The 25,808-nt window shown below is 38.2% G+C and overlaps 1 protein-coding gene across 12 annotated transcripts in view; it reads left to right on the forward strand.

The window, feature by feature from the left end:
* The first annotated feature begins 227 nt into the window (after positions 1–227).
* Positions 228–25,808, forward strand: part of EDA (ectodysplasin A) — a 369,474-nt gene continuing 343,893 nt past the window's right edge. For 3 of the 12 annotated variants that reach the window (XR_009217544.1, XR_009217545.1, XR_009217546.1), the window contains exon 1: positions 232–824. Coding sequence is in view for 9 of the 12 variants with exons in the window: in XM_058536083.1 (XP_058392066.1) it covers positions 429–824; positions 1,034–1,162 (525 nt within the window). In the remaining 3 variants the exon portion in view is untranslated. Of the gene's footprint in view, positions 825–1,033; positions 1,544–25,808 lie in introns of those variants that run through there. The other 9 variants (XM_058536081.1, XM_058536079.1, XM_058536074.1 and 6 more) reach the window with 7 other exon arrangements.

Consider the following 25,808-nt stretch of genomic DNA (forward strand, 5'->3'; position numbering starts at 1 on the left):
GCAAGCGGGAAGAGCTGGGTGGGGCCGCCAGGCAGAGGCGAACCCACACGCCCCCAGGTCCCGCCCCGCGGCTGGAGGCCCTGGGTGGAACGGCCGGGGGCGGGGCGCCGAGGCTTGGCGGGCCCGGTGGTTGGGTGTCCCGGCAGCCGCTTGAGGGATGGGGCGGGTCGGCCCGGGCCTCCTCCCTCATTCTCTCCGAGGGCCAGCCGCCCGTCTCTCCCGCCCGTCCTCCTCCCTTTCCCACCCCTCGAAGTGGAGCTGCACATGCGGCTGCTCCCTGCTCCGTCCCGCCCAGCGCCCGTAGCGCAGGAACGGGTCCCTGCAGCCCCCAGCCGATGGCAGGACAGTAGCCGCCTGTCAGGGGTCGTGAACCGCTGAGGCAGACGCGGCGGCTCCCGGGCCTCAGAGAGTGGGCGTCTCCGGAGGCCATGGGCTACCCCGAGGTAGAGCGAAGGGAACCTCTGCCCGCGGCAGCGCCGCGGGAGCGGGGGAGCCAGGGCTGCGGCTGTCGCGGGGCCCCTGCCCGGGCGGGCGAAGGGAACAGCTGCCGGCTCTTCCTGGGTTTCTTTGGCCTCTCGCTGGCCCTCCACCTGCTGACGTTGTGCTGCTACCTGGAGTTGCGCTCTGAGTTGCGGCGGGAACGGGGAGCCGAGTCCCGCCTTGGCGGCCCCGGCACCCCTGGCACCTCTGGGACCCTCAGCAGCTCCGGTGGCCTGGACCCTGATGGTTCCATCACCCGCCACTTCGGGCAGCCGTCACCTCAGCAGCAGCCCCTGGAACCGGGAGAAACCACATTCCCCCCAGACTCCCAGGACGGGCACCAGGTGAGTCACCTAGTAGGGGTGGCGGCGGCAGAGGCCCCCTCCCCTTGTGGGCAGGGCGGGGGCCCTCCCCCACAGGGCCCTGGGGAGGACTCTGCCACCTCGAGCTAAGTTGGAGGGTAGGACCTGGGAGGGGGCAGGCGGGCGTGGGAGAGGTTGCCCCGGGGCAGGTTGTCCCCGACCCCTGGCTCGGCTCACCCAGACTCTCTCAGGACCCCAGGACTTGGGAACTCTGGCCTGCGCCCGCCGTCCCCGGCTACAGGCTGCCTCGGGAAAAGTTGGCTGCGCTCCCGGCCGGGCCGGGGGGCGGAGGTGCCGGCGCTGCCCTTCTGGCGGACTAACGGCAGCAACTTGGCCCTTCTGCTCCTGGTGAGATTCTCTGCCCGCGGTGCTTGTTTTTTCGTGCCCAGAGCTGATGCCAGCACTAGCAGGCTCTCCTTTGGTGTTGGAGCTGTAAACAGCTGTAATAAATGCTCCACGCCGGTTGAAACAACTTTTAATCGTATTTTCAGCGCGGATCTTTCTGCGCTGACCAGAACGTGGGCTTGCTCACACTTACCTGCAATTTGAGACTGGTTGTCCTCAGTGTTCTAGTGAGGATCAGCGCCCCTGAGGAATTCTGGTAGAAATATGCCGTCTTGCTAGACAACTTCTGAACAGCAATTTAAAAAAATCTATGGAAATAAAACTCACCCTTTGCATGCCAGTTCTGACTCTTTTTTGGGGGGTGGGTAGGGAGGGGGCGTGTAACGTGCCTTCGCTACTGCTAGCTTGAGACCAGGAATCTACTGATGGAATAATTACTCAAGAGTAATCTCTCAAGAGCAGTTTTTGCAAACTTTATGATGTTTGTGCCCTTGTTAGCAAACTATTAGCTTTGCTGCTTGTTTTCTACTTTTTCTAGCTCCTTATTCAAGTAAATCTAGTGCACTTAAAATAAGTATTCTCTTGACTGCCATATTTTGTCTTATGTGAAACTTGAGAAGCATCTAAGAATCCTTTTGAGGTGGTTAAAGAATAATAGTGAATTTGTTCCTCCTGGCGAAGAGGGCATGTTGTGCAAATAATTTCCTTGAGGTCAGGGACCCAGGCCTTCTATATTTTCTACCACATCCAGAATCATTGTCATACTCTGCAAACATTATTTGTGCTACCTTGACCACCCATTCAAAGCTGCTATCACATTCATGATAATACTGTAATGTTAGGACTCACACATTTTCTACATTGTGCATTGTAAAGTTGCCCTGAGCCTTAAAATGTCTTGCTAGCACACTCCAACTTATATAACAGCCTATCAAAGAAGAGAATCAGTAGACATGCTTCTCATACTTGAAACTTTAAACACTGTAGCTAAATGATAATTAACTAGGATTCTGGCTCCCTTTATCTATCAACCCCCTCCTCCCCCAACAATGCCCAGTAGAAATACTTAGCAGCTGAACATTAATATTCTGTGAAAAGATGAAGGAATTGAGCTTCCTTAGTCAAATGATGGCCAAGGCTTTTTGGCATTCAGAATAGACAGACCCATGTTTATGGACTGAAGATTAGCAGGACAATTGTAGTCTAGGGCTTCTGTGATGGTGTGAGACTCTCACAGGTCTATAATGGCATTTAGTTACCTGTCTTTTGCATGGCACTTCAAATAGTTCTGTCTTGGTTTAAATACAGCTCCCTATTGTCTATCCTTTATTCTTTGTTTTAATTTTTTTGAGCAGTAGACGCAAGCATACTGGCTCTTTACGTTTGTTGACATCAATTAGAGTCAGAAATTTTTAGAATTGTGAGGCCACATGAGTCCGTTTTGTTTGATCCCCTTGCCCTGAGGGGGAAGTGACTTGTCCAAGGTCATGCAACTATTGTCAAAATTAGAATGGAAGTTGATATCTTGACTCCCAGATCAGTGCCCATTCCCCTATAGCATACTACCTCCTGGAGCCTTTTTGGAGGGAATAGGGTGGAGCTCCATAGTAGAATTTTTACAAAGTAGAAGGCTCAGATCTGCATCATTTTCTGCTACTTTACCTACATTTTGGCCAGACTAAGTTTAACCATGTATCCTTATTCTTCCTGAATTTCACTTTCAGGAGAATTGGAGTATGCTTTGAAGAAATTTTAGCCCAGATTCAACTTAAGTTTATCTTGAGGATATTAGTTTTAGCATACCAAAAAAACAAAAAAAAGGAAAAGTTGATCAGCTATTAGAGATAAATTGATACTGCTACACCTTGGGTAAAATTTCTAGTGCCCTGGTGCACCCTCTGCTGGCTTTGCAGGGACATTTAATTTCAGTATATGCTGACAGTCAAGATTCTAAGTTATACCGACAGATTCTGATTCATAAATAAGGAAATAAACAGCCTTGTGGGATTTGGCCACATAGGTCATATTTTTATATTTTAGTTTTTCAACACAAACAGCTGCTGTTACAACAACTCTTAGATGGAGAGGAAGAAAGATAAAATATACATCCTTCAGTGGGCAGAACATTCACGTTTCTCATCAGTTTATCTGCAAGGAGTGAAGACAAATTGATGAGAATAAATTGCAGGAAGATCTCATGAGACCAACTGGGCAGAACGGTCAGAGGCATTTCATTGTATAAGGTCATGCAAACCTATCCATGCTTATGAGATGATGGCTCAGTTATGACTTAAGAAAGGGATCTGGAAATCAATGAAGATGTATGTATGTCATTCCTCAATTTAAAAACTTCTAAAACAGGATACAGAAGGAAATTAGGTCACTCAGGATACCAAGCAGAGAGATCAGCAAAGTTTTCCCAGTGAATTGTTAGAAAAGCCTTCCCAGAGGAGACACAGTTGCTGATGATAAAAAGTGAGAGCGTCACTTTGGATGTTCTGGAATCATAACTGTCCCCTTCACCTGGAGTAGCTAAGTACCTGTAGATTTATCTAGATACTCACTGGAGATGATCTAAAAAGCTAGGTATAGCTCATCAGTCTCTGAGTTAGACAATACATAATATGATTGTTAGAGTAAAAAAAAAATAAAAATAAAAGTCCCTGTTGATCATTCTGTGAAGAAGTTGACCCAGTTGTAATTGTAGTCCTCAAAGCCCCGAATATGGCGGACATCATCTGGAAGGGTGTTGAAAACAACAACAAAACAAAACCCTTATCTTTTCCATGTAAAAGACCAAAAGTGGATTTGCATCCACAATTATATAGAAAATTCTGGTGGCTGCTCCTCAAGAAAAACCTAACAGCTGATGAAAGTCCCCAGAAACCCAATTAAATTGATCAAAAGGATGGAAGGCCTTTCTAGTTGTTTTTTCAGTCTGGAGAGAGAGAGGTTGAGGCAGGGATATGATCAAGGTCTACCAAATCATGAGAGAGATGAGTAAGGTTAATATATTGGTGTAATTTAAAAATCTAGTTCAATAAATAGAAAGTCTGTGAGCCAGACACTACGTTAGGTATTACATATCTTTTAATGCTTGAAAGATTATTTGGGGGGGGGAGGCAAAGAAATGTAGTATCTCATTCAAATTATTGCCCCAAGAGATAATCTAAACTGAAACCTCTTCTTAAGGTTTAAGAAGTATTTAGAAAAATTTGGATGGGTAGATTAATACGGGTTTGTTTGGGACTGTTGGGGATATTTGGAATATGTTCCTAATTATCTGAGGTGATGTCATAGAAGTCAACCTTAACTTTCCACAAAACATCTCTTGGTTTAACTAAATAGAACATTAGTATATCCAGATTTGACGTTATTTATTAAGGCTGTTGATCAAGAAAATAACTAGGAATCATTAAATGCAAGAATTTTTTAGGGGGCTGGGATCCAGCTAAAATAGTTTTCTATAGATTTATTTATTTTTTCCCTTTTTCTTCCCAAAGCCCCAGTAGATAGTTGTATGTCATAGTTGCACATCCCTCTAGTTGCTGTATGTGGGACGCCGCCTCAGCATGGCCGGATAAGCCGTGCATCGGTGCGTGCCTGGGATCCGAACCCAGCCTGCCAGTAGCGGAGCACTTGCACTTAACTGCTAAGCCACGGGGCTGGCCCCTATAGACTTAAATCTAGACTTTTCAGTGTGACATTCAAGGCTTTTGATCAACTGACTCCATTATACCTATCCCATTTTCTCTCTCACTAACTCTAATTCTATAAGCCACTCACCATATCCTGACTTGGAATCATTCTCTAGTTGTTATTGCTGTTGTTGTGTTTAATAAATCTTGTGTCTTTATATTAGAGCACCTCATAAATCTGCCTTCTTTTTTGTCTTTTTCCACAATACCTGACACAGTGCTAGTTATAGTTAGAGTACTTAAATACTTGTTGAGTTGAATATTCTTTTGGGCCTTTGGAGATGTTTATGTAAAACAAAGACATTTTCTCTTTATGTAACAGGCCTGTTTTCCTCAGGTCTTGCTAAGCCTGTGAATTGTCAGCTATGCTTAGGTGAGTAAATAGTTCCATTGGCAATGTTTCACTGGTTTCTAGAATCATTAGAAAGTGAAATGGAGAAGAGTCCTAACCGCATTACCTCTAAGATGGTGCAAAAAGCTTTCTGTAATATATTGTTTGATGTTTTGTTTTGTTTGCTTTTAGGTCTCATCTCTCTCTTTCTCTCTTAGATCTTGTGAAAAATAATGTGTAATTTATCTGTAACTACCTTATAGGAAGATATTTTTATACTAGAGAACTTCTGAAGCCATTTAATCCCCAAGAACATTACCAAGAGAAACCACTTGCTTTGCCTGCAGGGTGGCTCTCATATAGGACCATTTTTATCTGACTATTCTATAAATATTCATCACTTAGCTCTTCATTTCTTTTCTTGTTTTTTCATTTTCTATCGAAGTATACATACAGAAAACATCACAAATTGTAATTGTACAACTTGATGAATTATTACAAAGTGAACATACTAATGTTATCAGAACCCACGTCAAGAAATAGAACTAGCATCTCACAACCCTCACCTTATGCGCCATCCCTATCACTATACCATCCTCCTCCATAGTTAATGACTATCCTGACTTCTAATATTACAGATTAGTTTTGCCCATTTTGAACTTGATATTAATGAAATCAAACAGTATGTATTTTTGGAGTTCTGTTTTTTTTTTGCTCAACACTATGTTTGTGATATCCATCATGTTGTTGCATGTAGCTGTATTGTTTTATTTGTATTTTTGTATATTATTTCCTTGTTTGAATATATCACAGTTGATTTATTCATTCTACTAATAATATTTGGATTGTTTCTTGCTTAGGGTTATTATAAATAATGATGCTATCAATATTATCATACATGTCTTTTGGTTATACATACTTGAATTTCTATTGGGTGTATACCTAGGATTGGAATTTCTGGGTCATAGGGAATACATATTTTCAAATTTTTTGATAATGACAGTTTTTCTAAGTGGTTGTACCAATTTACATTCCCACCAGCAATGCATGAGAATTCTAGTTGTTCCACATCCTTGCTAATACTTGTTATTATCACTCTTTTTAATTATAGCCATTCTGGTGAGTGGTATGTAGTAATATCTCATTGTGATTTTAATTGGCATTTCTCAGAAGACTAATGAAGTTGTACTCCTTGTCGCATGTTTATTATCTATTTGGATATCTTCTTCTGTGAACAGTCTATACAAGTATTTTGCTCCTCCCCTTTTTTTTTTGCTGAGGAAGATTTGCCCTGCACTAACATCTGTTGCCAGTCTTCCTCTTTTTTTCGCTTGAGGAAGATTAGCCATGAGCTAACTTCCATGCCAGTCTTCCTTCATTTTGTATGTGGGATGCCACCACAGCATGGTTGGTGAGTGATGTAGGTCTGTGCTCGGGATCTGAGCCTGCGAGCCTGGGCCGCTGAAGTGGAGCATGCGGAACTTGAACCACTCGACCATGGGGCTGGCCCTGCCTGTTTTTTTATTGGTTTGTTTGTCCTTTTCCTAAAGATTTGTAGGAATTCTTTATGTACCCTGGCTATGAACCATTTTTATGTTTTTTATGTTGTAAACCCTTCCCAAATCTCTTTAATGAACAGATGATTCATTAAAGTGATGAACAGAAGTTTTTAATTTTAATGTGTCTAGTTTTTCAGTACTTTTCTTTATGACTAGTGTTTTTTGTGTTCCATTTAAGAAGTATTTTCCTACCTTGAGATCATGTAGATATTTTCTCATATTATCTTCTAGAAGCTTTATGTTTTTGCCATTCACATTTAGATCTGTAATCCATCTGGAATTGATTTCTGTGTATGGTCAGATATAGAGGCCAAGCTTCATCTTTTCCCTATAGCTATTCAACTGACCCAGGCCATTTATTATAAGGAATATCATTTTCTCCACTTCTCTACAGTGTCACCTTTCATAAATCAAGTGTCTGCATATGTGTAAAGATTGTTTCTGAACTGTTTGTTCTGTTTGTTTGTCATTGCAACAATACTATAGTCTTAATTATTGGACTTTATAATAAGCTCTTGATATCTGATAAAGCAAGTCCTTCCACCTTGGATGTTCTTGGCTCTTTGCATTTCTATATATATTTGAGAATCAGCTTGTCACATTCCACAAAAAAAGAGAGTAATTCTTAAGAGAATGACATCAGTAAGATGGTGGATTAGGAAGTCCTGGACCCTTCTTCCCCCAACAAACACACCAATTCGGCAACAATTCATGGACAAATTCTCTTTGTAAGAAATCCAGGAACTAATTGAAAAGCTCCTATATCCAGGGCAAACATGAAACCAGATTCAGTAAAGCTAGTAGGGAGATTTGGGAGATCTATTCACTAGAGTACTTGCCACCAGCATAGCACCATGTGATAAAGAAGAGACCCCCTACCTTCCAGCTTCTCCCAGGGGAAGGAAGGGGTTGGTTCATATGTCCAGCACCCCAAGTTTTCTGAGCACTGGCTTCTGCCTTGCCAGTCTTGGAACTCTCAGGAGTCTGCCTAGGGGAGAACAGAGATGTTGGCTTGGGCTGGTAGACACCGTAAATCTTCCCTCCTGCTGAGCACAGAGCATGAAGAAAAAAATCCCAGCTGTCAACATTCCCCGACGTAAGGAAAGAGTTTATCTGTGAATCCAGGGTTCCAACTTCTCCAGGGCTGCCCAGAAAACTGACATCTGACTTGCCAGTCTAGGAGCTCTGAGAAGTCCATCACAGTCTAGCCTCCTGGGGGAGAATGGAGATGGTATTGTGGACTGGTAAATGCCATAGCTTTCCTCCCACCCCTGTTCAGCAGAGAGTGAGTAGATGAAAACCACAGCTACTTGCTTCTTCAAATGGTAACCAAAAGAGAGCAGGAGTGGCTATACATATATCAGACAAAATAGACTTTAAGTCAAAAAGTGTCAGAAGAGACAAAGAAGAAGATTATATAATGAAAAAAGGGTCAATCCAAAAGGAAGATATAACCAGAGAGTTTGTAGAGGCCCCCAGAATCTCTGACCAGGCTGATTGGTGGAGGTATTCTGTACAAGACCAATTTGTGAAGACTGGGAGAGGTGCTTGCTTTGTGTAATGTGCAGACACCAACACAGAGAGTCAAGAAAAATGAAGAATCAACAAAGGTGTTCCAAACAAAGGAACACATTAAATCTCTAGAAACTGACCCTAATGAAACAGAATTTTAAGATTTACCTGACAGAGAATTCAAAATAACTATTATAAAGATGTTAATCAAGATCAAAGGAACAATGCATGAACAAAGTGAGAATTTCAACAAAGAGATAAAAAATATTAAAAAGTGCCAAACAGAAATCATGGAGCTGAAGAACACAATAACTGAACTGAAAAATTCATGAGAAGAATTCATCAGCACACTAGACAAAGCAAAAGAAAGGATCAGTGAACTAAGACAGGTAATTGGAAATAATTCAATCAGAGGGACAAAAAGAAAAAAGAATGAAAAAGAGTGAAAAAGTGTAAGGAACTTATGGGAATACCATCAAGCAGATGGATATAGGTATTAAGGGAATCTCAGAAGGAGAAGAGAGAAAGGACCAGAAAGCTTATTCAAAGAAATAATGGCTGAAAACTTTCCAAATCTGGGGAAGGAAATGGGCAACCAGATCCAAGAAGCCTAAAAGATACTAAATAAATGAACCCAGAGATATTCACACCAAGACACATAATAATCAAATTGTCAAAAGTCAAAGACAAAAAGAATTTTGAAAGCATCAAGAGAAAAGTTACTTGTCATATACAAGAAAACCACATAAGACTATCAACAAATTTTTCAGCAGAAACCTTGAAGGCCAGAAGGGAGTGGGATGATACATTCAAAGTGCTGAAAGAATAAAACTGCCAAATAAGAATACTATACCTGTCAAAACTGTCCTTCAAAATTAAGGACAGATAAAGACATTCCTAAACACATAAAAGCTGAGGAAGTTCATCACCACTAAACCTGCCTTACATGAAATGCTAAAGGAAGTTTATCAACTTAAAATGAAAGGACGCTAAACAGCTACATGATAGCATAAGAAAGTACAAAACTTGGTAAATATATAGACACATACAGAATACTGTAACGGTGGTGGATAAATCACTTTTATTTCTAGTATAAAAATTAAATGGCAAAAGTTTTAAAAATAACTATAAAATATGTTAAAAGATACACAATATTAGTAGATCTAAAATGTGAGAAAAATAACATAAAGTGTGTGTGGGGAAGAAGTTAGAGTGTAGAGTTTTTGTATGTAATTGAACTTAAGTTATCAACTTAAAATAGATTGTTATGAGGTATTTTATGTAAGCCCCAAGGTAACCACAAAAAATACCTATAGAAGTTACACAGGGGCCGGCCCGGTGGCTTAGCGGTTAAGTGCGCACGCTCCACTCCTGGCGGCCTGGGTTCGGATCCCGGGCGCGCACCGATGCACCGCTTCTCCGGCCATGCTGAGGCCGCATCCCACATACAGCAACTAGAAGGGTGTGCAACTATGACATACAACTATCTACTGGGGCTTTGGGGAAGAAAAAAAAAAAAAGGAGGAGGATTGGCAGTAGATGTTAGCTCAGAGCTGATCTTCCTCAGCAAAAAGAGGAGGATTAGCATGGATGTTAGCTCAGGGCTGATCTCCCTCACAAAAAAAAAAAAGAAGTTACACAAAAGCAAAAGAGAAATCAATCAAAGCGTATTAAGACAAAAGTATCAACAAAACACAAAAGAAGACAGCAAGAGAGGAAATACAGACAAAAGAATCTCAAGACTAACAGGGAACAACTAAGAAAATGACAATAGTAATTCCTTCCCTATCAATAATTACTTTAAATGTAAGTAGATAAACTCTCCCAATCAAAGACATAGAGTGGCCAAATGCATAAAAGCAACACCCAACTATATGCTTTCTACAAGAAACTCACTTTAGATTTAGGAACACAGATAGGCTGAACATGAAAGAATGGAAAAAGATAGTCCATGCAAATAAGATGACCTTTATCAATTTAAAAGTTTTTTCTAGTCCTAGTTTACTAAGAGTTTTGTTTTAATCATGAATGAATATATCATTATATCAGATGGCTTTCCTATATCTATTGAGATATGATTTTTTTCCTTTATTCTTTTAATGTGGTGCTAAACCAGCCTTGCACTTGTGGGATAAACTACACTTAGTCTTGAAGTATTATTCATTTTATATGTTGTTAGATTTTGTTTGCTAACATTTCATTTAGGATCTTTGCATCTGTATACATGAGTGAGATTAGCATGTAATTTTCCTTATCAGGTTCGGATCAAGATTTTAATGTTCTTATAAAATTAGTTGAAAGTGTTTCTTTTTTATTTTTTGTTTGTGAGTTTATATAATATTAGTAATATTTCTTCCTTAAATGTTTGGTAGAATCAGTGAAGCATCTGGGCCTGGAGATTTTTTGGGGAAAGAGGGGGAGATTTTAAACTGTAGATTTGGTAACAATAGATATAATTTTTTCAGATTTTCTGTTTTTACTTATGTCTGTTTCAGTAAGTCTTGTGTTCTAAGAAATTGTTTATTTCAGCAAAAATTTTAAATTTATTCACATAAAGAATTTCATGGTATCCTCACTATCTTTTAATTGTGGTAAAATATACATAACATAAAATTTATTATTATAACCATTTTTAACTGTATAGTTCAGTGGCATGAAGTACATTCACAGTGTTGTGTACCTGACATCACTATCTATTTTTAGAACTCTTTCATCCTCCCAAACAGAAACTCTGTACTCATTAAATAATAACTCTCTAATTCACCTTCTCCCAGCCCCTGGTAACCTCTATTCTACTTTTTGTCCCTTTGAATTTTCCTATTTTAGGTACCTCATATAAGTGAAATCATACAATATTTGTTCTTTTGTGTCTGTCTTATTAAACTTAGCATAATGTTTTCAAGGTTCATTGAATCACATATCAGAATTTTATTTCCTCTTTATTGTTGAATGATATTCCATTGTGTGTATGTGTGTGTATATATACCATATTTTGTTTATCCATTCATTTGTTGATGGACACTTAGGTTGTTTGTACTTTTTGGCTATTGTGAATAATGTTGCTATGAACATTGGTGTACAAGTATCTGTCTGAGTCCCTGCTTTCAGTTCTTTTGTGTGGAATTGCCAGATCATATGGTAATTCTGTTTAATTTTTTTAAGAACTACCAAACTGTTTTCCACAGTGGCTGCACCATTTTACATTCTCACCAGCAATGCACAAGGGTTCCAATTTCTCCACATCTTCACCAACTTGTTGTTTTCTATTTTTTTTTGAAAATAGCTATCCTAATGGGTTTGAAGTTTTTTCTCATTGTGATTATCATTACCTGTTTTAAAAACTTTGTTTTAAAATAATTATAGATTCAAAGTATTTTTACAATAATGGTACAAAGAGGTCATGGGGACCTTTCAGCCAGTTTCCCCCATTGGTTACATCTTATGTAACTATAGTACAATATAGAAACCAGGAAATTTATGTAGGTATAAAGTATGTCTATAGTTCTATCATTTTATCACATGTAGATTTTTATAACCACTATTGTCATCAATATACAGAACTATTTCATCACCACAAAGAAATCCCTTGTGCTACTCCTTATATTCACATCGCTTCTCATTCTCCATCATTTCTAACTCCTGGCAACTAACCTCTTCTCCATCTCTATAATATCTATCATTTTGAGAATATTATATGAATGGAATCATACAGTTATGTAACATTTTGAGATTGGATTTTTTCGCTCAATATAATGCCATTGTGATTCATGCAAATTGTTACATATTTTAGCAGTTTGTGTACTATAGTGTGTTTAAATCATTAACTTCCAATTTCTGATATTGTTAGTGTATGCTCTCTTTTTTCTTTGTTAGTCTTATCAGAGATTTATCAATTTTATTAGTTGATCCACACTACGGATTGTTTGTTTTCTATTTCATTAATTTCTGCTCATCTTTTAAATTTTATTATTTCTACTTTCTTTGGCTTTAGTTTACTGGTTTTAAAATAATATCTAGTTTCTTAAGAAGATGCTTAAATGATTTTTCTTTTCTAATATGTGCATTTTAGAGTATAAATTTCTCTCTAAGCACAGTTTTAGCATGTCACATAAGTTTTGATATGCTGTATTTTCATTATTCAGTATAAAAAATATTTTCTGATTTCCCTTGTGGTTTCTTCTTTAGTCATTTTAAGTTTATTTTTGATTCCCCAAAATGGCAATTTTCTAGTTATCTTTGTGTTATTGGTTTCCAGCTTAATTCCACTGTGGTTAAAGAACACCTCTGTATGATTTAAAATATTTGCTATTCATGGGAACTTTGTAACCCAGCATATAGTTAATTTTTATAAATGCTCTATGTGTAGTTGAAAGGACATATGTCTTGTAGTCTAGGGTTATGTACTCATCAAAGAGGTCAAGTTGTCTTCTTCAAATATTTTTTTCCCTCTCTTATTTTTTTGTCTGCTTGTTCTATCAGTTGCTGAGATATTTGTGTTAAAAATCTCTCATGATGATTATGTATTTATCCATGTCTTCTTTTAGTTCTGGTAATTTTTGATTTATATATTTTGAGATCATGTTATTAAGTGCATACAAATTTAGAACTGTTATATCTTCCTGTTGAATTGAACCTTTTATTATTACGAAATATCCTTCTTTATCTCTATTAATGCTTTTTGCTTTAAAGTCTACATTGTTTGATATTAATACTACTTTCTTTTGGATACTACTTGCATCATATATCTTCCCTCTTTTAAACTTTAACCTTTCTGTATGTTTTAAATGCATCCCTTATAAACAGATATAATTTTCTTTTTTAATTCAGTCTATCTCTTTTAACTGGCACATTTAATCAATTTTTGTTTAATGTAATTAATTATATATTTGGCTTTAAATATACCATCATACTATTTGCATTCAACTTGTCCTGCCTGTTCTATGAAACTTTTCTCTCCTTATCACCTTCTTTCGGATTTTTTCACTCATTTTTTTTTTTTTTTACCTTTTGTTAACTTTGTACATATACATTCTTTTGCTATTTTCTTTAGTGGATATCCTCAAGATTACCACATGCATTCTTGACTTATTACGATCTGATATAAATTAGTTCTTTGACCTCTTCCTATGCAGTGCAAAGGCTGAAAATACTTTAACTCCATTTACCCCCTGCCAACTATATGCTATTGTTGTTGTATAATTTAATAATTTATATAATTTTGTGTGTGTGTGTGTGTGTGTGTGTGTGTGTGTGTGAGATCAGCCCTGAGCTAACATACAATGCCAATCCTCCTCTTTTTGCTGAGGAAGACCGGCCCTGGGCTAACATCTGTGCCCATCTTCCTCTACTTTATATGGTACGCCACCACAGCATGGCTTGACAAGCGGTGCATTGGTGCACGCCTAGGATCTGAACCTGCGAACCCTGGGCTGCCAAAGTGGAGCGTGCACACTTAACCGATTGTGCCACCGGGCAGGCCCCTATTTATATAATTTAAACAGCACAAAACATTATTGTTGTTGTTTCATAGTTAATATTCACTTAGATTCCCCCTGTGTTTACCCTTTTATTTACTCTTCATTCCTTCTTTCCTTCACAAGCTTCTGTCTGGGATAATTTCTTTCTGCTCTAATAACACCCTTTAACATTCCCTTTAGTGTGTATCTGCTGTTGACCATTTTTTTCAGTTTTTGTTTGCCTGAAAATATGTCTTTATTTCATCTTTGTTTTTGAAGGAAATTTTTACTGGGTATAGAATTCTAGGTTAGCAGTTATTTTTCTTTCAAAATTTTGAAGATACCCTGTCGTTACCTACTGGCTTCCATTCTTTCCCTTGGGAAATCAGCTGAAAATTTATATTTGCTTCTTTGAAGGTAATTGCCTTTTTCTCTTGCTGCTTTTGATGTTTCTCTTTATTTTTGGGTTTTAGTCATTTTACCATGATATGCTTATATGTGATTTTCTTTATATTTATATTCATGGGGGTTCGTAGTACTTGAATCTATGGCTTGATGGGTTTTTGTAAGTTTTGAAACATTCTCAGATATTATCCCTTTAAATGTTGTTCCTGCCTTATTCTCTCTCTACTCTTTTTAAGATTCACAACCTCTTTTAAACATTTTCTCTGTATCCCTTATGCCTTGTATACACTTTTTTCTATATTCCATCCTTTTTTTTCCTCTGTATTTCATTCTGGGGGTATTTTCTTCTGACCTATCTTCCAATTCACTGATTCTCTCTTTAGTTTTGTCTCATCTCCTGTTAAACTCACCCACTGAGTTCTTAATTTCACTTCTCATATATATTTTTTATTTCTAGAATTGTCATTTGATTCTTTTTTAAAGTAGTGTTCAGTTCTTTGCCAAAATTTACAATCTAGTCTTTTCTTTTTTGGACATATTGTGCACAATTATTTGAAATTCTTCATCTGCCAACTCCATTATTTCAATCATTTAGGGTATGTTTCTATTGTCTATTGTTATCTTGATTTTCTGTCACTTTGCCTTGTTTCCTCATATGCATGGTTAGTTTTGGTTGAGTGGCAGACATTGTATATGAAAAACTATAGTAGAGATGGTTTGAGGCCTCAATTGTTTTTATCTTTATCCAGAAAGGATTTATGCTAACTTCTGGCAGGTGGTTAGGGGCGCTAGGAATCCTGTATCATCTTAAGCCAATCTGAGATTGAGAAAATTTGAAGCTGGCCATGTGAAAGCTGATTTAGCCTTCCTTTCAGTATCTATCCTTTTGCAGTTGGGACCCAATGTTTGAGGGTTTTTCTAGGGTTCCCCTTATTGATGAATCCTGAATTCCAATTTTTGTTATTTTAGCTCCATGAGCCTTTCAAAAGCTCTGCTGTCTCTCAGCTGACTCTTTTGTGATTATCCAGTGACCTGAGGAGAAAAACAGCCTCTCTGACTTTTCTTTTTATCTTACGTCTTGGGTCCATAATACTCACTGCCTTGTTAGATCTTGGATGCCTTCAAATATATATTATTTATATTTTATCCCAGTTTTCTTGTTTTCAGCAGGAAATTTGGTCTGAATTATTTAGTCTTCCATTACTAGAAGCAGAATCAGTTCCTCATTTCTTCAACAAGTATTTATTGATCATCTCCTATTTATCAGGCACTGTACAAAGCAGTGGAGATATAACTGTCGAGCTACTTAGAGAGGATTTTTGCCATCATGGAGGTTATAGTCAAGTGAACAGGCAAATATAATACAATGGGATAATGCAGTGATAAGGTTAATCATAGGATGATCTGGAGCACTAAGGAGAAGTACCTGACCCAGCCTTTTGAAATCAAGGAACAGTGTCTGGACAAAGCATCTTCTGAGCTTAGACCTGAAAAATAAGTAAGAGTTATTTAGAAAAAGACTGTTTTAGGCAGAAGGAATAGCATGTGCAAAGACCTGGAGGTGAGAGAGAATAGGGCGTGTTCAGGGAATAGAAAACTCAGTTTCTATAAAGCTATAGTTGTCAAGGCAGTGTGGTACTGGCATCAGGGTAGGCATATAGATCAATGGGACAGAATTGATTGTTCAGAAACAACGTACATTTATGGTCAATTGATTTTTGACAAATATACCAAGACAACTCATTGGGAGAAAAGATACTCTGTTCAAATAATGGTGCTGGGACATTTGGATATCCACATGAAAAAAGATCAACTTAGACTCTCACTGTACACACTACTCCAAAACTAACTCAAAATGTATGATAGGCTTAAATGTAAGTGCCAAAATAATAAAACTTTTAGAAGAAAACATAAGAGAAAATCTTCAAGACTTTGGCCTGGACAAGGATTTCTTAGATACAACATCAAAAACAGTCCAAAAAAGAGAAAAATTGATAAACTGGACCTCATCAAAATATAAAATCTTTTGTTTTTTATAAGGAACATTAAAAAATGAAATAAATATGACAGACTAGGAGAAAATATTTGCAAAACATATATTCAATAAATAATTTTTATCCAGAATTTACAAAGGACTCTTGGAACACAATAATAAGACAACCCAAACAAAAAAATGGGCAAAGGATATAAAGAAATATTTCAGAACAGAAGATATTCAAATGGCTAAATGAATACATGAAAAGATGCTCAAAATTATTATCCATCAGGGAAATGCAAATTAAAACCACAACAGAGACAGTCACTGTATGATCTCACTTATATGTGGAATCTAAAAAAAAAAAAAAAAAAACAAGCTCATAGATACAGAGAACAGATTGGTGGTTGCCAGAGGTGGAGGTGGGGTTGGGCAAAATGCGTGAAGGTGGTCAAAAGGTACAATCTTCCAGTTATAAAATAAATAAGTCATGGGGATGTAATGTACAGCATGGTGACTATAGTTAACAATACTGTGTTGTGTATTTGAAAGTTGTTAAGAGAGTAGATCTTGAAAGTTCTCATCAGAAGAAAAAAAATTTCTGTAATGATGTATGGTGACAAATGTTAAATAGACTTATTGTGGTGATCATTTTGCAATATATACAAATATTGTGTTAAAAAGGTTACACCTGAAACTAATATAATGTTGTATGTCAATTATACCTCGATAAAAAATAATAAAATTAAAAAAAAACACAATGGAAATATCCTTTCACATTCACTAGGATGGCTATAATGAAAAGGACAATAAGAAATGGAGACGTAGAGAAATGGAAACCCTCATACATTGTTGATGAGAATGTAAAATAATGCAGCTGTTTTGGAAAACAGTTTGGCAATTCCTCAACATGGAGTTACCACATGACCCAGCCCAAGATAAATGAAAGCATGTGTTCACACAAAAACCTCTGCACAAATGTTCATAACAGCATTATTTGTGATAGCCAAAAAGTAGAATCAACCCAAATGTCTGATGGGTAAACAAAATGTTGTATAATATTCTATACAATGGAATATTATTCAGCCATAAAAAAGAATGAAGTATAGCTACATATTATGACATAGATGAACCTCAAAAATATTACGCTAAGTGAAAGAAGCCAGTCACAAAAACCATAATGCATGATTTCATTTATATGAAATGTCCAGAATAGACAAGTGTAGAGACAAAAATTAGGTTAGTGGATACCAGGGGCAGGTAAAAGGAATGGGGAGTAAGTGAATATGGGCATGAGAGAGCTTATTGATGGAGCTTGTTGAAGGGGTGAAAATAGTCTAAAACTGGTTGATTACAGCCAAGATGGTAGCAGTGGAACTAAAGGGAGAGGAAATGATGCAAGAGATATCATAGTTATACAATTTGGTAAAGTTACTAAAAATCATTGAGTTGTACACCTAAAATGAGTGAATTCTATGATATGTGACTATATCTAAATAAAGCTGTTATTTTTTAAAGTGTCTGGCACATAGAATATGGTCAATAAATGTGTAGGAGGTATTGGTTGTTTCTGAGTGATACCTGTCTTGAGAGGAAGAGAATCTTCACAACTGTTCACAGAGCTATCTCCCCCTAATTGATGTGTCCAGGACCCCAACCCAGACTCAACTCAATCACAAGTTCCAGAAGTGGAGTTTTAGTCATGTATAATTTTAAAAAGCTCTATCGGTGATTCTGGTGTGTACTCTAGGGTAAGAATCTGTGATTTATGGAATTGTGAATGGCTTGGTGTGGTTAGAACCTAGAGTGCATGTGAAGCCTAATGGCTGCTTACACTAGAGTGAGCATACAGTAATCAGGAATCTTGGCCCAGAATGATCTGTCTCTGTCTCTGTATATGTCTCTCTCTCTCACTCTCATTCTCTCTGATAGAAATAGCTAGCTATTCCCAGATCTTACTTAGAATTTTTTTTTCAGAACTGTAGGGTTAAAATATATTATACAGATGGTCTATTGTAGTGGTTCTTAACCAAGGGTGTATATTAATCTTGCCTAGGAAACTTTGTCAAAATGCACATGTCCCTGGCCATACTCAGACATATAACATCAGAGTCTTTAGACTGGGACTATGAGCATATATTGTTTGGAAAAAAAGGCTTCTCAGGTGATGCTGATGCTCATTCCATTTGCGAACTAATGCTCTAAAGGAAGAAGTAAAGGAAAGAGTATAAAGGAGATAACGTTTGGTTCCCTGTGCCTAACTTCAGCTCTTCTCTCAAGGATTATTAGGTGTTTTATCATCTGTGATACTGGGACTACCTTTGAAGACTACTGGACCATGAGCTTGGATGGTAGGGAATGCTTAATGAGCATCTCTGTGGAACACCATTTGGGAAATCAATTCATAAACTCTATCTTTTAGGGAGAGAGGGATTTCAGTTGCCAGTTCCTCAGCCAGATGATAGTCCTGTGTGCTTGGAATAGCCAAGGGAAGGGAGTGGTTCCTTGTCTCCCGTGGCTTCATTGGGACCTCCTTGCTGCTAGCTGCTGAAACCACTCTAAAATAATAGGCTGCTGAGTAATCTTCTCCATGCACATCCACCTGTCAGTGGGCTTGCGCTTCAGAGATGAAGAGTAATTTTTATTGGAGTGATGGCATACAGCAGGGGTTGAAACTAAACAGCCACAGTGAAATTGATTTTCAAAAGGAGATTGCTTCTGAATTTTATTTTGTGGTTTGTAGATCATTATTTTTGTTTCATCTTGCTTCATCAGTGGCCTACAAGGGCAAGAAAAGCTTGAACATTAGTAAGATTTTGGATCAATCCACAAGGCTCAGTGCCTGGAAGCATTACATGCTTCTGAAGCACTTTTGCCATGTAGTCGGAATGCTTAGGTTGGGGAAACTCTGAGAGTTTATTATGGAAGGAAGGATCTTAACACTTGTCACAATCAGACCAAGGGGGAGAAGGAAAAGGGGCAGAGTTCAGGAGTTCCCTTGACTCAACCACCACTTCATTGAGTCCCTATTATGTACAAGACACATTGCTAGTGGGGATTCTATTCCTCAAAGCTGATTTAGCTAACAAAGAGTCAACCAAGGAGCGCAAACCTACTTTGTTCTTAATGACGTTAGACAAATCCTTTTGGTGCAGTTTGTTTCTGCTTGGATTTCCAGCTGATGTCTCAAATTCAACAAATTACACTGAACTCATCTCCATTCTTCCCCTCTCCCACCACCCACACCGAATTTTACAAAATTAAACCCTAGTTTCATTCCCTCAATCACTCAAGCATAAAACCTTGAAGGCTTTTTTTTTTTTTTACTTTGTCCTTTCCCTTGCTACTCATGTTTAGCAATCAATTGCTAAGTTGATTCATACTTAGTGAAGTTGATTTATACTGTTCATGATATCTCTTGCATCATTCTCTTTCCTTCTAGTCCTACAGCTATCACTCTGGTTGCGTTTGGCTTAGATGATCTTTAAGGTCCCTCCCAACCAAGAAAATCTGTGATTCTACCTCAGTTCCTTGTTACCTCACTCCTGCAGTGGTTATCCAGTTGAGAGGTACTTTATTCTCTACTCCATATGCACACCTCAGCTAGATTATTTTTCTTCAAGTGCCTCTTTGTCATGTCACCCCCCTCCTCAGAAATCTTTTACGTCTTCCCACTGCCACTGTTCAAACTTCTTAAACTGGCATTCCAAGCCACTCTGCAATCAGGCTTGAGCTACTCTGCCACTCTTCTTGCTACTCTCCATCAGAATCCTGTTCCATCCAGACTGGTCCATTCACAGGCCTCTCACATTCTGGCCTTCATTCACTCATTCCCCAAAGTAGAATGTCCTTCCCTCTAACCTGCCTCTTGGATCCCTTCAGGTCCTTCGCAGCTCAACTTAACCTTTCCCACTTCAGTGACTTCTTCCTTGCCCATCCGTTTCAACATTTCTCTAAACCTCTTATTTGGTGCTACATTGTGTTGTAGGTTATCTTGTTTCCTCAACTAGGCAGGAAGGTTTTCGAAGGCAGAGACTAAGTCTTATACTTCTCTGTAGCTCCTACAACTGCAATACTAATCTGTACTTTTGGTTAAATATGAAAGTAAATCTTAAGATATTAAAACATTCTCCCTAACATTGGACTGTGAAACACAGTTGTACACATTCATTGAGGGGAATATCATGCCATCTTAAGGATCTGGTGATTATTAATGGGGTCTGTCACTGAGGCTTCTTTCCTTTTAGAGCCCTGCTTAAGGTCAAGCACCCTTGCAGAAAGCACATTGGACCCTAAATCCTCCACCCTCAGTTCCTTTCCCTTCTTCAAATCTTTAAAAGCCTTCTGCATAGTGGGCATTCACATTCCACTTTGACTTGCTATGTACCTACTTCTTGATTTCCCCAACCCAGCAAGTCCTTGCCTTTACAGTTCCTTTGGAATTAATTTCCCCCGTAGACTAGTGAAGGTACCTCAATTTGTTGGTCTTCAGATTCTAACTGATTTGCCAGGTTGTGGGAGGCTCCATACCCAAGTTTCCTTTCAAGTCAAAAGCCCTCCCCCAACATGTATCAGAGTTCCCTAACCCTCTTGTTTGTATTTTTAACAATACCTCATTTAATGTGTAAACACGAGTAAGCACTTAAGGCCAGGACTCTCTATATCTTGTATAACACAAAATATGCCAGTGTTCCAAATAATAAAGGCCTAGGGAAAAGCCAGGGTTGTGGTTAGGTACGTGTGCACCTGTTGTGTGTGTGTGTGTGCATGTGTGTGAGAGAGAGAGGGAGAGAGAGTGAGAGTGAGAGAGAGCAAGAGAGACTGATTGTATTTGTGTGTGTATGCATTTAAATATTAAACACTAGAATTCTGTCCACTGGGAGATGTCGTATCATATTATCACAGCTGTGTAACTAATATAATTTTGCCTTTTGACATCATCCCAGTAAGAGCAATTGCAGCATTTTCTTGATATCTCTAGCAGGACTCACAAAGCATATGGTTTGTGACCTGAGGATAATGACATTATAAAGGAGTATTTACCAACCACAGACAATGTGCATATAGACTGAAATTTGTGTCATTAAATTATTAAATTAAGCAAATAATTATTGTGTTCCTACTATGTGCCAAACGTTTCTAGGAGAAATGTGATTCATAGTTAGAAACTTAAGACCAAGTAGTACTATTTCATAAACTACCCTCTCACACTTCCAATTGACCCATTTTCTCCTCAGCCCCTGCCTTTGCCTACTCATTTGCTTCCACCTGCTAAAACAGAGCGCCTCATGCTTGTTTTGGTCTATTTTGGAGGTTTGCGTTGTCCTGGAAGTTGTGGAAAGAGGACTGGAATGAGTTCTGGCTCTTCACTTAGCCAATTAGCACATTTCAATGTCCTTATTTGTAAAATGGGAAAGGTAATACCTTCCCTGTCTCCTTAACAGTGTTTTTCTGAGGATCAAATACAAATATATGTGAAAAATATTAAGCTATACAGTTACTTCTTAGAGGACTTATTGATAAATGTGTCTCTTTGTCTCCTCAGTTGTGTAAAACTTTTATTCTGACTGTTTTCTTATATATTCCATATAGTTGCCTTGTCTATTGACATAAATTCACAGGAATTGATGATGATATTGCAATTTTTCAAGTACATGCCTTTATGTGTACTTCCTTTTTATATTTGCAAATGCTGTCTTTCAGCCTGGTGGTGTGATAGTTTCTTTCCATGTGTGGTTGAAGGAGAACTAGACTGAAAATTGGGAGACAGGGATTCTGGTCCCAGGTATGAGTCTAATTATTCTCCCCTAGTTAAGTTGGGTCACCTTAGGTAGGTCACTTCCCCTTTCTGGCTCTCAATTTCCTCATCTGTAAAATGCTGGAAATTGAAGTTGGTGACTTATAAGTTCTCTTCTAACACGAGTGATTTTATCACTGCAGCTAAATAGAAGCCCCATTGCTTTTTTATCCCCCAGATTTTCTTACCCTGTTCCCCTCTTGAGAATCACTTGCCTAATAGATACAGTCCAAATGCTTTAGCTAGCCATTCAAGACCCACATCATTGTTGGTTTGCCAGCATTATCTACTGTTCGTAATAGGAACCCCCAGTTTTATATAGATTGATTTTCTTACTGAATGTTCCTACTTTCGTTGTTACTTGTGTTATTCCTCTTGTTAAAACTCTCTTTTTGGCAGCAGAATACTCATCTTTAGGGACAAGCTTAAATTTCACTTTCCTGTGAAGCCTTTCCTGATCACTTAGCCTTTAGTGATTTTTTTCTATTTCATCTGAACTCAAGTCAGCATTTATGACATGCCAGACCCTCTACTTGGCATTGTAGGAAATAGAAAGATAAAATAAATCCCTGACATTAGAGACAGGCTGAAATTGCAAATGAACATTCTGAGCAGAAGGAGCAGCGTGAGCAAAGACTTGGAGACAGTAGAGAGGAGGATTTGTTTGGCTTAGAGCACATGAGCCTTACTTATTTGGTGTATATGTTGTCTTCTAACAGTTCTTGTGACAGTATGCTACCATATAATATGAAATTATGGTTCATTTGTCATTTATTGGCCACACAGCTTCCATTTCCTTTATTGGCCATGAAGCTTCAATTTCCTTTTTTTAATAGCACTGCAATTTCCTTTTGGAGTAGTCCCCCTCTGTTATCGGATAGTTTTGGTGGCATGGGAAATCTCAGTTCCTGTATCCCACAAGAGAAGCCAAAGGGATCAGATCTTTCTTCTTACTACTCCACTTAAACTAAAGAGCAGTGGCCATGTGATGTATGGTCATCCAGCTTCCATTCTCTTTTGGAACTGGCTTGACTTTTTATCTTACCAGTCTAGATTCTTTTACCGATCATTCCAATCACCCTATTGTAATTACCTTCAAGTCTCTTGACTCCTTGTCTCCAGTTCTCCCTGCATTAACAAAACCCCCAAACTGTAGATGTTCCATTTCCCTCGCTCACTGGAATACCTACAGATTGAACTCCATTTGCATCCATTCTTGTGCTCCTGTCTCCATAAAGGAGGTATGTTCCTTTGGTACATGGCCAGTCCTTTCACCTGGGCTTTGGATCCTCTCCCCTCCCACTTTTTCATGGTTCTTTCTCTATCAGTCATTTTCTTTCTCTCTTGTGTCTTTGACCTCTCTCTAATGTCTTTTTCTTCTTAGTGTATAATTATGTTCACATCTCATCTTGGGGAGAGGAGAACTTTCTTTGACCCAACATCTTCCTAAAACTACCCTATTTCTTGTTTCTGAAAGGAATGGAATAAACTTGCTGTTTACATTTTAACAACCCGTTGATTCTTTATCTTCCTATGGTTAGGTTTCTGTGCCCTCTTCACCACTGAATCTGTTCTTCCTAAGATCACTGGTGACCTCCATATTGCAAAATTTAGTGGGATTCTTTTGTTGTAATCATATTTCACTTTCCTTTTATGGTTTATATTGTCCAATCCTTTATTCTCTTTTTTATTTTTATTTTTTAAATTTTGATAATAAGCAGAGAAAGCCATTTGACATTATGAATTTATTGGTAATAAGATAGTTATTTCAGTTATTAATGTTCTTCAGTGAATATTTATTGAACGTAAAGTTTATGTTTTGTTTTAAAATTTTTGCATTAGAGATATAATTCACATACCATAAAATTGACCCTTTTAAAGTGTACAATTCATTTGTTTTTAATATATTCACAGCATTGTGCAACCATTACCATTATCTAATTCCAGAATATTTTCATTACCCCAAAAAGAAACCCTGTACTCATTAGCAGTTACTCCTCAACTCCCCCTTCCCTCAAGCCCCTGTCGACCACTAATCTACTTTCTGTCACTATGGATTTGCCTATTCTGGATATTTCATTTTGTATGAAATTATATGTGTCTGGCCTCTTTCACTTAATATAATATTTTCAATGTTCATCCTTATTTCAGCATGTATCAGTACTCCATTCTTTTTTATGGCTGAATAATATTCCACTATATGAACATACTACTTTTGTCTATTTGTTCATCCATTGATGGACTTTTGGATTGTTTCCGTCTTTTGGCTATTGTGAATAATGCTGCTATGAACAATAGTGTACAAGTTTTTGTTTGAACACCTGTTTTCACTTCTTTTGTGTATATACCTAGGAATGGAATTACTGGGTCATATGGTAATTCTGTTTAACTTGCTGGGGAACTGCCAAACTGTTTTCCACGGTTGCTGAACCATTTTACATTCTCACTAGCAGTGTATGACAGTTCCAATTTCTTCACATCCTCCCCAACACTTGTTATTATTTGTCTTTTTGATTACATCCATCCTAATTTGAAGTAGTATCAAATTGTTGTTTTGATTTGAATTTCCCTGAAGACTAAGGATATTGAATATCTTTTATGTGCTTATTGGTCATATGTATATTTTCTTTAGAGAAATGTCTATTCAAGTCCTTTGCCCATTTTTAATTGCATTATGTGTCTTTTTATTGTTGAATTATAGGAGTTTTTAATGTTTTCTGCATACTAAACCCTTATCAGAGATATGATTTGCAAATATTCCCTCCTATTCTGTGTGTTGTAGTCCTTTATTCTTTAGACTCTCTCCTCTTTTGGTTTCTGTGGCGTTGGACTTTCTTGTTTGTTTTCCTACCTCTCTGTTCCTTCTCAGGTTCTTTTAAAAGATCTTTTTCTGCTCATCTCTTAAATGTTGAATATTCCCTGTTCTCTTGTTATTCTATACATTCCCCCAGCATGACCTCTTTTAAACTCATGGCTTTAATTGCCACCATTTATGTGGGAATGACTTTGAAATCAAGATCTGCAGTCCATACCTCTTTCCTTTGCTCCATACCCACTGAGCTCCAGTACAATTTCTGTTGGCAATCCCTTGGGTGTCCCATAGGCAGCTTAAAATCAACTTATCCTAAACCACATTTATCTTCTTTCCATCCCAAACTTGCTCCCGTCCCCTGTTCACTATCTCAGTGAGTAGCACTACTGTCTATTTACATATCCAAGCCAGAAATGTGGGAGTTGTTCTAAGTTCCTCCTTCTCATTCCCTTGCCACCGAAATTCTAGCACCAAGTCCTATAGAGTATACCTCTTTGATGTTTCTTCAATCTCCCCTCTCATTTCCTATTGCCTTAAATGCTACCCTCACCTCGGTTTAATTTAACATCTGCATTTTTCCCCCAAAGCTCAGTTCAAATGTCACCCACTCTAAAAAATTTTCCCTGACTACTCTCTGCCAAGTCTAAAATTCATGCTTTTTTGTGTTCCCCTAGAGTTCTAGGCATACTCTTATCACTGCACTTAACTATAATGTACTGTACTCTATGAATGTTATTTAACCTGTCTGCCTTCTCTACTAAACTGAAGTCCTTCTCTACTAAACCCTGTCTTATATGAATTTATATCTTCAATGCCTAGAACAATGTTGTACATACAGTAGGTGTACAAACTTTTTTTGTTTGTTTTTTTCTTTTTTCTTTCTTTTTTTTTTTGTGAGGAAGATCAGCTCTGAGCTAACATCCATGGCAATCCTCCTCTTTTTGCTGAGGAAGACTGGCCCTGAGCTAACATCCGTGCCCATCTTCCTCCACTTTATATGGGACACTGCCACAGCATGGCCTGACGAGCAGTGCATCGGTGCGTGCCCGGGATCCGAACCCGGGCCGCCAGCAGTG

The sequence above is a fragment of the Diceros bicornis genome, chromosome X, assembly GCF_020826845.1.
Source record: "Diceros bicornis minor isolate mBicDic1 chromosome X, mDicBic1.mat.cur, whole genome shotgun sequence".
In the NCBI taxonomy this organism is placed as follows: Eukaryota; Metazoa; Chordata; class Mammalia; order Perissodactyla; family Rhinocerotidae; genus Diceros; species Diceros bicornis.